This window comes from Lolium perenne, chromosome 4, assembly GCF_019359855.2.
Source record: "Lolium perenne isolate Kyuss_39 chromosome 4, Kyuss_2.0, whole genome shotgun sequence".
NCBI classification, from domain to species: Eukaryota; Viridiplantae; Streptophyta; class Magnoliopsida; order Poales; family Poaceae; genus Lolium; species Lolium perenne.
The window spans coordinates 382,112,151-382,127,379 of NC_067247.2; the positions used below are offsets into that span (position 1 = coordinate 382,112,151).

General features: G+C 44.3%; 1 protein-coding gene across 1 annotated transcript; it reads left to right on the forward strand.

The window, feature by feature from the left end:
• Positions 1–6,685: 6,685 nt before the first annotated feature.
• LOC127297257 (CBL-interacting protein kinase 9) lies at positions 6,686–10,820 on the forward strand. Its single transcript, XM_051327552.2, has 15 exons — positions 6,686–6,998; positions 7,506–7,568; positions 7,648–7,719; positions 7,820–7,927; positions 8,031–8,111; positions 8,361–8,414; positions 8,505–8,630; positions 8,717–8,806; positions 8,907–9,029; positions 9,136–9,246; positions 9,492–9,608; positions 9,692–9,748; positions 10,045–10,119; positions 10,229–10,305; positions 10,391–10,820. The coding sequence occupies exons 1-15, from the start codon at positions 6,828–6,830 to the stop codon at positions 10,392–10,394; spliced, it is 1,329 nt and encodes a 442-aa protein (XP_051183512.1). The 5' UTR covers positions 6,686–6,827; the 3' UTR covers positions 10,395–10,820.
• The last annotated feature ends 4,409 nt before the right edge of the window (positions 10,821–15,229 follow it).

Here is a 15,229-nt window from a genome sequence, read left to right on the forward strand (position 1 = left end):
CCAAAACCTTCCATAGGAGGGGCAAACCTAGCCCAACTAGGACTCCCACCCAAAGGTGGGATTCCCACCTCCCATGTGGGGTGGTCGGCCCCCTATGGTGGAGTCCACTTGGGACTCCACCCCCACTAGGGCTGGCCGGCCATGGAGGTGGAGTCCCTTGTGGACTCCACCTTCCTTGGTGGTTTCTTCCGGACTTTTCTAGAACCTTCTAGAACCTTCCATAGAACCTTCCGCGACATTTTATTTCACATAAAATGACATCCTATATATGAATCTTATTCTCCGGACCATTCCGGAACTCCTCGTGATGTCCGGGATCTCATCCGGGACTCCGAACAAATATTCGAACTCCATTCCATAATTCAAGAACTACCATTTCAACATCCAACTTTAAGTGTGTCACCCTACGGTTCGAGAACTATGCGGACATGGTTGAGTACTCACTCCGACCAATAACCAATAGCGGGATCTGGAGATCCATAATGGCTCCCACATATTCAACGATGACTTTAGTGATCGAATGAACCATACACATATATTACCAATTCCCTTTGTCTCGCGATATTTTACTTGTCCGAGGTTTGATCTTCGGTATCACTCTATACCTTGTTCAACCTCGTCTCCTGACAAGTACTCTTTACTCGTATCGTGGTATGTGGTCTCTTATGAACTCATTCATATGCTTGCAAGACATTAGACGACATTCCACCGAGAGGGCCCAGAGTATATCTATCCGTCATCGGGATGGACAAATCCCACTGTTGATCCATATGCCTCAACTCATACTTTCCGGATACTTAATCCCACCTTTATAGCCACCCATTTACGCAGTGGTGTTTGGTGTAATCAAAGTACCTTTCCGGTATAAGTGATTTACATGATCTCATGGTCATAAGGACTAGGTAACTATGTATCGAAAGCTTATAGCAAATAACTTAATGACGAGATCTTATGCTACGCTTAATTGGGTGTGTCCATTATATCATTCACACAATGACATAACCTTGTTATTAATAACATCCAATGTTCATGATTATGAAACTAATCATCCATTAATCAACAAGCTAGTTTAAGAGGCATACTAGGGACTTCTTGTTTGTCTACATATCACACATGTACTAATGTTTCGGTTAATACAATTCTAGCATGATATATAAACATTTATCATAAACATAAAGATATAAATAATAACCAATTTATTATTGCCTCTAGGGCATATCTCCTTCATGAACCTCTCGAAGGGGAACATATTGTGTAGAAATACAGGACCGAGAATGGAAATCTCTTCGACTAGGTGAACCAGGAGGTGCGTCATAATATTGAAGAAGGATGGCGGGAACACCAACTCGAAACTGACAAGACATTGGACCACATCGTTCTGTAACCGTGGTAGACTTCTGGATTGATTATCTTCTGAGAGATTGCATTGAGGAATGCACATAGCTTCACAATGGCTACTCGAACATTTTCCGGCAGGAGCCCCCTCAAAGCAATCGGAAGCAATTGCGTCATAATCACGTGGCAGTCGTGAGACTTCAGGTTTTGGAACTTTTTCTCCGCCATGTTTATTATTCCCTTTATATTGGACGAGAATCCAGACGGGACCTTCATACTGCTCAGGCATTCAAAAAAGATGACCTTCTCTTCTTTGGTCAGAGCGTAGCTGGCACGACCTTGAAACCATTCCGGATGCCGGTTATCAGGGTCTTTCAAGCGTTGCTGGTCCTGCCGTGCTTCCTTTGTATCATTTGTCTTCCCATACACGCCCAAGAAGCTTAGGAGGTTCACGCAAATATTCTTCGTAACATGCATCACGTCGATTGCAGAGCGGACATCTAGGACTTTCCAATATTCTAGCTCCCAGAATATAGATTTCTTCTTCCACATGGGTGCGTGCCCGTCAGCTCCTTCGGAATTGATTGTCCGCCAGACCCTTTCCAAAGATGACTTTCAAATCCTTGACCATATCAAATACCTCAAAGACCAAGCAGATTCCGCAGGCTTCGGCCGGTGATCTGCCTTGCCGTTGTAATGCTTGCCTCTCTTTCTTACTGGATGAATTTTCGAAAGAAATCGACGATGCCCAAGGTACACGTTCTTCTTACAATTTGGCAAATGTACACTGTCAGTCTCATGTAAGCAGTGCGTGCATGCATTGTATCCCTTATTTGACTGTCCCGAAAGGTTACTAAGAGCAGGCCAATCGTTGATGGTTACGAAAAGCAACGCTCGTAGGTCAAATTCCTCTTCTTTGTGCTCATCCCACACACGGACACCAGGTCTGCCCCACAACTGTAAAAGTTCATCAACTAATGGCCTTAGGTACACATCGATGTCGTTGCCGGGTTGCTTCGGACCTTGGATGAGCACTGGCATCATAATGAACTTCCGCTTCATGCACAACCAAGGAGGAAGGTTGTAGATGCATAGAGTCACGGGCCAGGTGCTATGGCTGGAGCTCTGCTCGCCAAAAGGATTCATGCCATCTGTACTTAGACCAAATCTTATGTTCCTTGCGTCAGCTGCAAAATCTTTAATCTCTCTGTCGATCTTTCTCCATTGCGTTCCATTTGCGGGGTGTCTCAACTCCCCGTCCGACTTACGGTCCTCTTTGTGCCATCGCAACAACTTGGCATGCTCTTTATTCCTGAACAGACGTTTCAACCGTGGTATTATAGGAGCATACCACATCACCTTGGCGGGAACCTTCTTCCTGGGTTTCTGGCCCTCGACATCGTCACCAGGGTCATCGCCTCTGATCTTATAACGCAATGCAGTGCATACCGGGCATTCATTCAAATTCTCGTATTCACCGCGGTAGAGGATGCAGTCGTTGATGCATGCATGTATCTTCGTAACCTCTAAACCTAGAGGGCGGACAACCTTCTTTTGCTTCGTAAATCTCTTGGAGGGCAACTCGTTATTCTTTGGAAATATATTCTTCAACATTTTCAGCAAGTTTTCAAATCCCGAGTCAGCTACACCTTCCTGTGCCTTCCATCTCAGCAAATCCAGTGTGCAGCCTAGCTTTTTCAGACCATTATCGCATCCTGGGTACAGCGACTTTTTGTGATCCTCTAACATGCGATCCAAATTCTCCCTCTCCTTTTCAGTTTCGCAGCGACTCCGTGCATCAGCAATGGTCCGACCAAGATCATCAGCGGGCTCATCACGTGCCTCTTCTTGATCACCTTCCCCTTCACCTTCCCCACCTTCAGCATCCTCCATGAAAGTATCACCGAAAAGATCAAGATAGTTGTCATCGATGATATCATCCTCTTCTTCATCCTCTTCCATTATAACCCCTCTTTCTCCATGCTTGGTCCAACAATTATAGCTTGGCATGAAACCATGCCGAATCAAAGTGTGTGAACTTCCCTTGAGGAGGAGTAACCCTTCTGATTCTTACAGCCAACACATGGACAGATAACAAAACCCCCCTGCTTGTTCGCATTAGCCACTACGAGGAAATCTTTCAAACCCGTAGTGAATTCGCCGGAGAGTCGGTTAGCGTACATCCATTGCCGATTCATCTGCATTATTATAATATAAAATATATAATTAACCATCATGCATTTGTTAAACTAAATAGAAATTAAACAATTAATGAACTACACACATGCATATTTTATCAATGACACATATGAAAGGTTCAAGTTGCTAACCGCGATCGAGGAGGAAAAAATAAATGAGGAAGCTCGATCAAGTGTGGCTCCGACACTTCATATCATGTTGGTTTCATGCTCTTGGGGCATTTCATCAAACACCTTGTGTGCATAAGAGGAGCCAAAAGCAAACCAACACCCCCTTGTGAAGTTTGTGAAGAGAAGTGGCACCAAATGGCTAAGTGCTGTGGGCTGGTCGGTATATATAGGGGAGGGGCTTTAGTCGCGGTTGGCCTGGCCAACCGCGACTAAAGGCCTTTGGGCCAGGCCTGAGGACATTTAGTCGCGGTTGGCCTAGCCAACCGTGACTAAAGGCCCTCCCGTCCACCAGCTGGCCACCGAGCGCGCTGGGCCCAGGCCTTTGGTCGCGGTTCGCCACCCGAGCCGCGACTAAAGACCCCATTGATCGCGGTTCTTACATTTTCGTGACTAATGGGACTGGACGGAAGGCCTTTTTTCTACCAGTGGATGTACTCGTAAGATCGAAGCACCGGCTGTGTGGTAGCGATGAGAGTAGCTCTAGCTAGCGATACAGAGAAGATCGGGGGTGGTTTTTGTCGGGGCACAGGCGTTCTTGGAGAGCCGTAGGAGATTCTGCTCGATCGGCTTGATCAGTCCGCCGCGTCGACTGACCGGAGATGACTAGCTCACTGACCATTTTTTTGGGTGTAAACTAGCTCACTGACTGGCCTGCCAAGTTTAGATATGTTCCAGGGGTACGTCGTTTTCAGCGGGTTCATATGATTGGCGTACGTACGGCCCCGTACGCCGCCCCGCTCCTTCGTGGAAGGTGCGCGCACGACTCGGTTTTTATTGCCCGTCGCCGCGATAGACACGGCGAGAGTTCGCCTTTCGCCACTACCGCCCGAAGATAACCCAAAATACTCGTACGTGCGATCGGAACAAACACGCAATATCTTACCACGTCCAAAGCAAGCAAAAACACGCAAAATTTTACCTGGACTAGACCCACGAGGCAAGTCTTCCGCACTCACCACGCCACCGTACGCCACTTTAGGCATGTGCAATCATTGATAATACCGTCTTACCTTAATTCTACCATGTAATTTAGATATAATAAAATATAATGATGTATAATAGGTTATTTTTTAGTTTTATCTTTAGTAACGAGATATCCTAAATATATGCGAGAGAGATTGTGCTAAAAGATGATCTCTTACCTAAGAGAAGCCATAGTCTTTTCTCATCTTTCTCTTTTCTCCACCTTAGCGTTTATCTTACGTGGTACTGCTAAAATATCATCATCGTACATGCCCAGAGGCCCTTATAGCTTGTCCGCTAGTTGATGGGCATGTTTTACGGGTCGATATGTTTTATTAGACAACAAATATGATTGCTTGGTGTGTTTAAACGACCCGCGAACAAGAAATTAGGCCATATTTGGGACCCATTTTAGTCATTAATATTTGATATTTAAAATGATTACACAAATGGCCAAAGTAAAAATATACTCCCTCCAGTTTAAAATGCAAGTCATCTAAGGATTACGTAAAAATAAAATCTTACTAACGTTGAACAACTATTTAGAGAAAATATTCTACATGTACAATATTGAATGGACACATTAAAAAATATATTTTATGGTGAATCTATTGATATTAATCCAATATTGTAATTGTTAATACTAGATAAAAACCAAGCAAACTAGGGTTTGCACCGTCCTTGTGGCCTCTGGCGGCGACCAAGGCCATGTTAGAAAAATAGAGCATGCCGACGGTGGACTCGAAGAGGCATCCCAACCCTTCTTTTTGCACGGGTGGCACGAGAACCTGGCCTAATTCAGGTGCAACTCACGCCATGGCACGTGCCTCTTAGCCTCCCAGAAGGCGCATGCCACTCCCACGCTCAGGTATGTGTGGTTCCGTGGAGGCGGTGGCGGTAATCCGGAACGGTGGTGGCTGGAGGAGGACCCGGCCTTGTGGTCGTTGCGACCACCCTTCTTCCACGACCATCCCGCCTTCATCATTGCTACTGGCAATGGGGGAAGGAGGCCAAGGTTCGCGGAGACTGGCTAAAAGTGGAAGTGGGCCGAGGGACTAGTGTGGGGATGGGGACGTGGCAATCGATATTATAAAGAGCTGACACATGGCCATATTAACCGCGACGCAATAATTGAGAAGACAGTGGATCGCTGCCACATAGGTCTAGGTGCACACACATGTGGCCCACCTTTAATACATGAGATTTTATTTCTGGTCTAAATGTTAGATCGATCCTCTAGGCCCCATAATCAGTGTCCTCCTTGATTAAGAAGAAGCTGCCTGGTTAATTAAGGAAAACCAGGCGAAAACTGGTACATCATCAACACACATGCTGGTCTCGATACCACACACCAAACGAGTTGCTGGCCTCGTCACCCCAACAACCAGAGACAACACCCTACCACACATGAGACGCCACTCCGACGCCCACACCGTCCCCAAGGCCGCGCACCTGCTAAGCCAGCTACAAAGCCACCCAAGAACTTAGGGGAGGGGTAAGAGCTTCATCACAACGACACCTTCAAGAAGGAAACGACGCCCAATGACGTCGACACTGTTGGCTCCGGCCACAACCAAAGACAGGGCTTTTAGCCGGATCCAACTCGCAACTTCCACCCAAAAACCTCCATCGGACCGAGACAAGCTCCACATGCTGACCCTGAGGTCGCGCCCAGACTGGTTGAAGGCTCCGCCACCCAAGCAGCCGGAACCCACACCACAAAGAGCCGCTGCTCCGTCTTCCACACCGGCCCCAAGGCCGCGCCCCAGAAAACTTTTGCCTTAGGTTAAAAAAACTTAAAAAAATAATAATCAGTGTCCTCCTCTATACCTGTGGTTCAAGATGCCCTTACTTATCCATCTGAAAATATAAAAAATGGCCCACCGAATCTCGGCCATCCGTGCCAGGCCGAAGCGCCCACCGGACCCGCAGTCAGTACAGACCCCCGGGCGCGCCGCCTTTCCGTCTCATTCCACGCGCTTCCATCCCACAGAAGCCGGCTCATCCTATAAACCGCCCGCCGCACACGAGCAACCTCTGCCTGACAATTCCACAGCAGGAAGAGACCGGCGTCCAAGCCGCGGCGCATCGACCACTGTCTGATTGATTGATCGATCGATTTGCCACCACCACCACCACCACCGAGGGAGCGAGCCAGGGATGGCGGAGGGGAGGAGGACGACGCGGGTGGGGCGCTACGAGCTGGGCAAGACCATCGGCGAGGGCAGCTTCGCCAAGGTCAAGATCGCCAGGGACACCCGCGACGGGAGCACCTGCGCCATCAAGGTCCTCGACCGCAACCACGTCCTCCGCCACAAGATGGTCGAGCAGGTCCGAGCGCCGCCCGCCCGTCTCCTTCCTTCTCTCTCTATCCCCTTTCTCCTCCTCCTCCGTCCATTGGGGGAATCTTGATTAGCATCTGGGGTAATTGAATTAGCACGTAAATTATGACTGGCAGCCTCGCTTAATTAGAAAAGGAATGTCCCTGGGAAAACTATTTGACGTCTCTGTCATGGTAGAGATTCTCTGTCAGCAGGCATTATTTTTCTGTTTTCTTATGGGGAAAGAGTCAAGTGATTGCTAAGTAAAGAAACAAGAGCTTGATGCCAACGAATATAAAATATGAAATGAAAATTGTGATTCGTCCAATTAGCTATTTAAAATGGGTCTCTCTTGGGGAGCCATTCTGCGACTGTATCACCCACGCCAAGGTGATTCGACTGTATCGTACTCCATGGTCTCTGAAAGACTGCAACAACTAATAGACGTCAAGTTACCCCCGACTCCTCTGTTTCCCGTAGGATTCTGAGCACTGAACATCTCTTCCACCTTCTGCAGATTAAACGGGAGATTGCCACGATGAAGCTAATAAGACATCCAAATGTCGTCCAGTTGCACGAGGTATATTACAATCTTTGCAGAGAAAAGAAATATATTTTGTATCTTTCATCTCATTCAGCATGTGTGCACTTGGTGATAGGTTATGGCAAGCAAAACAAAGATATACATGGTTCTTGACTTCGTTGATGGAGGAGAGCTCTTTGATAAGATCGTAAGGCCCTCAAACTTTGTGTGCTACATGTCATGGCTTTTGCTTTCAGTATGACCCTTTCTACTCATTTCTGACTTATCATTGTGCTGTGGATGATTAGGTCAATTCTGGGAGGCTAGGGGAAGATGAAGCAAGAAGGTACTTCCACCAACTTATAAATGCAGTTGATTACTGTCATAGTCGTGGAGTGTACCATAGAGATCTCAAGGTTTGTCCAATTATCGTCTCCAGTACCAGGTGTATGTTATCTTCTGTGAGGATGCTCTGCGATAAATTTCCTAATCCATAGATGTTTTATGTGCCATTTGCAGCCAGAAAATCTGCTCCTTGACTCATATGGAGCTCTCAAAGTCTCGGACTTTGGTCTCAGTGCATTCGCACCACAAACAAAAGTATGATCTCTACCTAGTAGGATTGTATAGAAGTACGCATATTTTTTTTTGTTCAATTGACATTCTGATGTATAGTAGCATTCTTCAGAATTGTTGAAAGTACCTCTGCCTTCTGTATGCTCCATTTAATCAGTTCTTAAATTTATACAAAAAATGGAATTACAGATCGGATACTGTTTGTGCTTGGAGACAAGAAACATTTAAGAAAGGAGTATTGATCACCTCATTTCATTTTCTATTTTATTTTAGGAGGATGGACTTCTGCATACTGCTTGTGGAACTCCAAATTATGTTGCACCTGAGGTAAGCTTTCCGCCTTCTGTTATTTATCTTGTTCTTACCTTGCCTTAAAAATGTGTTTCAAGAGGTGTAAGCATTTGAATGTTCCCTCAGGTTCTTGCTGATAAAGGTTATGATGGTATGGCTGCTGACGTGTGGTCCTGTGGCATAATCTTATTTGTTCTTATGGCTGGGTATTTACCCTTTGATGACCCCAACTTGATGACTTTGTATAAAATGGTAAGTTACTATAATAGGCCAATGTGGGGAGGAACCACCGTGGTATTTAATTTGCACTAATATGACTATTGATGTTTTGCTAACAGATCACCAGAGCTAATGTTTCTTGTCCACCATGGTTGTCTACCGGTGCAAGGAATCTTATTAAGCGCATTATCGATCCCAATCCTCGAACTGTAAGTGTCAATTAACTGTTATGTTTGACAAGTGAATTTTCTACATGAGAAGGCTTTATTTGCATCAGAGTTTCAATGAATTTTATCTTCTTTCTTGCAGAGGATAACAATTGCAGAAATTCTAGAAGATGAATGGTTCAAAAAGGACTATAAACCCCCACAGTTTGAGCAAAATGAAGATGTGAGCCTTGAAGATGTTGATGCTGCATTCAATAGTTCCGAGGTAATACAGTCTGAATGTCATTTCCTGGTATGCAGCCTGTTGTCCCCAAATTTTATCGTTTTAGCGGCACCACTTATTTTGTTATCTTTGTTTTTGAATCTCATAGGAACATCTTGTGGCGGAGAAAAGAGAGAAACCAGAATCCATGAATGCATTTGCTCTTATTTCGAGGTCGCAGGGATTCAACCTTGGAAATTTGTTTGAGAAAGAGATGATGGTAGGTTCATAGAACTGTTGATATAGAATTTTCTCCATATTGCTCTTATTTCGAGGTCGCAGGGATTCTACCTTGGAAATATAGTATTCCTGATTGTTTAAATATTGTTACCAAAGTAGTAACAAGCAGGGTAGTATCATGCCGCTATTCAGTTCACTGCCTCTTCTATAAATTTCGGACGCCACTAATTTTTGTACTATTAGCAAACCTTATTGTTTCTCAAATAATGTCATCCTTCTTTATAGGGATTGGTAAAACGGGAAACATCCTTCGCGTCCCAGCGTACACCACAAGAGATTGTGTCAAAAATAGAGGAAGCATGCGGGCCTCTTGGTTTCAATGTGCGGAAACAAAATTATAAGGTATAAACTGGGTTCCTCGTGCCTTCTTGCTGCAGTTTGAGCAATTCAGTACTTATACTGATTTCTATTTTTTTATCTTCCAGATGAAACTGAAAGGTGACAAGACTGGAAGGAAAGGCCATTTATCTGTAGCAACAGAGGTACCGACTCTATTGTCCATGCTGAGACATAGACTAATTTACAGATCACAGTTAAATTTGCTGTTAGATCTATACTAAATTCATCGAACCAGCCATGATATCCGAAAAGAGAAAACAATTAAGTTCTTTTGGAAATGCCACTGGTGTTGCAAACTAAGATTGTTGTTTTATAAGGGTGCATCAAATATATTTTCACTTCTCATTTGAAGTTCTAATCAATCTATGCTACGTAGTATTCTGGCGTATGAACATTTCATTTGCTAACTATGTGCCTGATAATAATCGATCTCTTGTAGGTTTTTGAGGTTGCTCCATCACTCCATATGGTTGAGCTTCGTAAAACTGGAGGCGACACCTTGGAGTTTCACAGTGTATGATCTCAAATGTTACTTTTCGCATTCTAATTGCCAAAAATTCTGAACTAGTCTAACAATTGCCACTTTGAAATAATTAACACCGTTTCTTCAAAATTATATGCAGTTCTACAAGAGTTTCTCAACGGAATTAAAAGACATAGTGTGGAAATCTGAATCTGACACAATTACAAAACAGAAACGGTAAGCACCAATATTCTAATGCTCCTAATTCTAGCTCTCCAAACTCTTTTGATCCTCTCTTTAACACTTTTGCTCCCTTGTGCAGATAATACCTCATTGAACTGGACCTGTCTTCTGGTTCCATATCTTCGGATGATACCGCGGGGTACTGTATATTTTTCTGGAACCAAATCAACTGCCCATCTCTTGTACTCAAAGACGGCGCTCTTTTTTGCCAGCGCAAGTACAACTACATGTAAGAAGAGGCCCTCCCATAGATGCTCCCTGTACTGCAATGTGGATGTGTAAACAGGCATCCTGAATGCTTTGGTTGGCACAGGGTTGTGCGCCTTTATTTTTTGTTTTGAAAATATTTAAGGCTCGAAAAAGGAATAATCGTAGTTCAGAGTAAATAAGTGCGCAACTTCATTGGTTGTACAATCTGAACTTTGGGATTTGTCAGTCAGGCTTTGGTGGGGATGCATGTCTGATCAGCAGTATGACATGTCTGATCTCGTGCAGCGTTAGTTTCTTCACTGACCTCTCTCGCAATGAAAAACAAAACTTTCTTCAGTATGTGTAAACTTTCTGTTTCCCTACGAGTAAGCTATGAACACATACGAGGACTCTCTTCCTCCTCTAAACATCTTTTCGTGCCACTATATAAATAAAACCATACCACGGCCGAACCAATATAAAGTAATGAGTAACCCACCCTCTTAAGAAATAGATCAAGATAAACAACAACAAAACAAAAGGAGTAGCTACAACCTGAGTATTTGCATTCAACTCCAACACGAAATCGACTCAATGTCGTTTTTCCCCTAGCGTAATATCTAGGGTTTCTCTGTCCTCCGACGGCGACGCCGTCGAGAGTCTCCGATATGCTGCCATCAAGCATGGCATCGACAAAGGACAATGCTGGGGAGAAGGAAGATGCGAGGGATGCTGATCCGCATGCGGTACCCGGTACAGAAGCATCGTCGGAGGCCCCCGGTGGCTCGGGGTCTTCGGTGGAAGATCTGCTAGGACGTCTTAACCTAGAAGAAGAGGAAGATGCGGGATTCGTCTGGGAGGATGAGGTGAAGGAACCGGATGTGAATGCAAAGTGGTTAGCCATCGCGAAGGTACACACTAATCGTGGGTTTAGCCCTAGTGCTCTGTTCGCGGACATGCGATCTGCATGGAACCCCGCTCAGGATGTTACATGGAGGAAGATAGAAGACAACCTGTTTACGATACAATTCGCGTGTCTGGGGGACTGGAATAAGGCGACGAAGCAAGGTCCCTGGGTTTTCCAAAGCCAGGCTGTGATGATCGAGGAGTATGATGGTTTCTCAAACCCTAGATCGGTTGTGCTTGATAAAATTATGGTCTGGGCACAGGTGCTTAAACTACCAGACATGCTGCTGAAGGATGCTGTAATACGAGGTATGTGCCGAAATATGGGAGAGATCAAGGAAATCCAAGTTAAACTGCCGGCTGGTTATGTTGGGGAATTTGTAAGGCTTCAAGTGAGAATCGATGTGAATAAAAAGCTCACTAGATTTGTTTCTGTGACAAAAGACAAACAAAAAGAATGGTACCAAGTCAAGTATGAGAAGTTGCCGATCTTTCGCCACAATTGTGGTCATCTTGGGCACTGGCATGAGGAGTGTGGAGACGGCGTCCACGATGAGTCGAGCTTTGAATGGGGGGAGTTCATTCTGGCTGGAGGTGGTAGAGGTCAGGGTAGAGGAAGAGGAGGAGGTCGCGGTGTTCCGGGACGTGCTCCGTTCATGGTAAGAGGGAGAGGACGAATGGGTGAGCAAAGTGCTACATGGGGGAAACAAGACTGGAGAAGTGATGGTTTAGGTAAATCTACCTCAGAAGAAAATTTGGAGGAAGGTAACACTTCCAGAAAAAGTCTAAATTTTGATGTCTCCAATACTAACGAAGGCACTCTGATGATTACTGGGCCGGGAAACAAAGTGTCAGATATTATTGGAAGATTCGATAATGGAACTACTGTTGATGATAAGACTGTGGAGACTACTCCTGGCAAGATCCAGCATCCAAAGAGAACAAAAGTGGATGACAACACAGGTGGAAGTGGAAGTTTGACAAACCATTTATCGGCGACCTCCGGGATGGAGGTTGTCCGGGAGCAATGAAAATATTAAGCTGGAATTATCGTGGCCTTAAAAAGGCTGCGGCAATTAGGGCCCTTCTCGATGTTACTAATCGTAGGAGCCCTGACATTGTATTTCTGCAAGAGACTCACCTTGAGTTGTTCCCGGCAGAGATGCTTAGGAGACAATTGTGTATGGATTTCAAAGAAGTGGTGGCTAGTGATGGAAGAAGTGGGGGTTTAATTTTATTCTGGAAGAAGGAGGTGGTACTGACCGTGATAGACAGGACAAAGAATTTCATTGAAACGATGATTGGGGTAGGACAAGATAATGTCTGGCGTTTTACTGGGATGTATGGTGAACCGAGGTGGGACAATAAACATCTGACTTGGCAAAGCTTAAGACAATTAAGCTTGGCCTCGGATATGCCCTGGTTAGTGATGGGGGATCTTAATGATATTTTATATCAGTTTGAGAAGGAAGGAGGAAGGTCATTGTATGCAAGCATTTAGGGATGCAATTGAGGATTGCAATCTGGTGGATATGGGCTACATAGCCACATAGGTGACAAATTTACTTGGCAGAGAGGCGACATAAGGGAAAGACTAGACCGGGGCTTGGCAAATGAGGCATGGAATATGAAGTTCCCTGACGCATCTCTTCATCATCTGGATTATTATAGATCAGATCATAGACCAATCCTTATGTGTATTGAAGAGCCAATTGTGGAGGAAAATTGAGGCCCATCTGTTCTTCGTTTCGAAGCACGGTGGCTAAAGGAAAAAAAATTCATGGAGATGGTGCAGGGTGCATGGGACATGAGTGACCCACTGAATTTAAGTTTGCCTTTGGCGGGAAAACTTGCAAAGATCCATGATCACTTACACAAGTGGGATAAGACAGTGCTGAGAAGAACAAAAAATTCACTGAGGAAAACTCAACGTGAATTAGAGAATGTAGTTCGCCAAACCTTGTCGCCAGAAAACTTAGCTCGGCAAAGGGAATTATCAGAAGAGATTGAAAAGCTCTTAGAAATGGAAGAAATACAATGGGCACAAAGGAGCAGAGTTAACTGGTTACAATACGGAGACAGAAATACTAACTATTTCCATAATGCTGCATCAACAAGGAGGAAGAAAAACCGCATAAAGAAATTATTGGATGATAATGGGATTCCTGTTGAGGGAACGACATATTTAAATCCTCTTATTTCTGATTACTTTGCAGGCTTATTTGCAACAGAAGTAGATGAGCCTGACCCGGGTCTGCTATCTAAAGTGATCCCCAAAGTGTCTGAACGGATGAATAGTGACCTTACAGCAGCTTATACCCCGGAGGATGTGAAGAAAGCTCTGTTCTCTATTGGAGACACCAAAGCCCCTGGGACAGATGGTCTGCATGCAATTTTCTTCAAGAAATGTTGAAGTATCCTTGGGGATTCTATTGTGAAAGAGGTCATGGATGCTATAAATAATAAGGCAATCCCAGAAGGTTGGAATGATACTGTGATCGTCTTAATACCAAAGGTGGAGTCACCGGAGAAAATATCCCAATTCAGACCTATAAGCCTCTGTAATGTCCTGTACAAGGTAATTTCAAAAATGATTGCAATGAGACTTAAGGTTATTCTGGATGAGGTTATTTCAAATGTCCAAAGTGCTTTTGATCCTGGCCGGTTAATTACAGATAATATACTCATTGCTTATGAAAGTATGCACTGTATCAAAAACAAGAAGACTGGGAAGAAGGGCTATTGTGCGGTGAAATTGGATATGCACAAAGCCTATGATCGGGTTGAGTGGATTTTTCTTGAGAAAATGATGATCCGGCTAGGGTTTCACCAGGATTTTGTTACACTCATCATGGCATGTGTAAGGTCTGTTAAATACAAGGTTAGATATAATGATCAAGAAACAGATGAATTCTCTCCAAGCAGGGGTCTCCGACAGGGGGATCCGCTGTCTCCTTATTTGTTCCTTCTTTGTGCAGAAGGTCTTTCTAGTTTATTGGCTCATAAAGAGGAGGTTCATGGCATCGAAGGTGTGAAGGTGTGCAGAAATGCACCGTCAGTATCCCATTTACTTTTTGCTGATGATTCCTTAATACTTATGCGGGCAGATATAATTAATGCAACATCATTGAGACAAGTACTGGAAGAATACTCTGCAAGCTCAGGACAGATGATAAGTTAGTCAAAATGCAGCATTTTCTTTAGCCCTAATGTTGATGTGAATTTAAAGGCAGATATTTGCACATAACTCAATATTATAACAGAGGCAATAGCTGAGAAATACTTGGGCTTACCGTCAATGATTGGTCTTGATAAAAGTTAAAGCTTCTTGTACCTTCTTGAAAGAATTATAGAGAGATTGAAAGGATGGAAAGAAAAATTCTTATCTCTGGGCGGGAAGGAAATCCTCTTAAAAGCTATTATACAATCAATCCCGGTTTATGCTACGGGGGTTTTTAAAATCCCAAAAAGTCTATTCAAAGAGATGAATGATGCCATGTCTGCGTTTTGGTGGGGTGATACGGAAGAACAGAAGAAACTTCATTGGTTTGCTTGGTGGAGAATGTGTATCCCGAAGAAGTGTGGAGGAATGGGCTTCAGAGACCTATACTCATTTAATTTGGCTATGCTCGCCAAACAGGTCTGGAGACTAGTTATAAATCCAGATTCTCTTTGTGCCCCAGTTCTGAAGGCAAAATATTATCCACATGGAGACATTCTAAAAGCTGGCCCCAAAAAGGGGTCTTCCTATTCTTGGCAGAGTATTATTGCAGGTTTAAAAACTTTCAAGCGTGGGCATATATGGAGAGTGGGGAATGGAAGC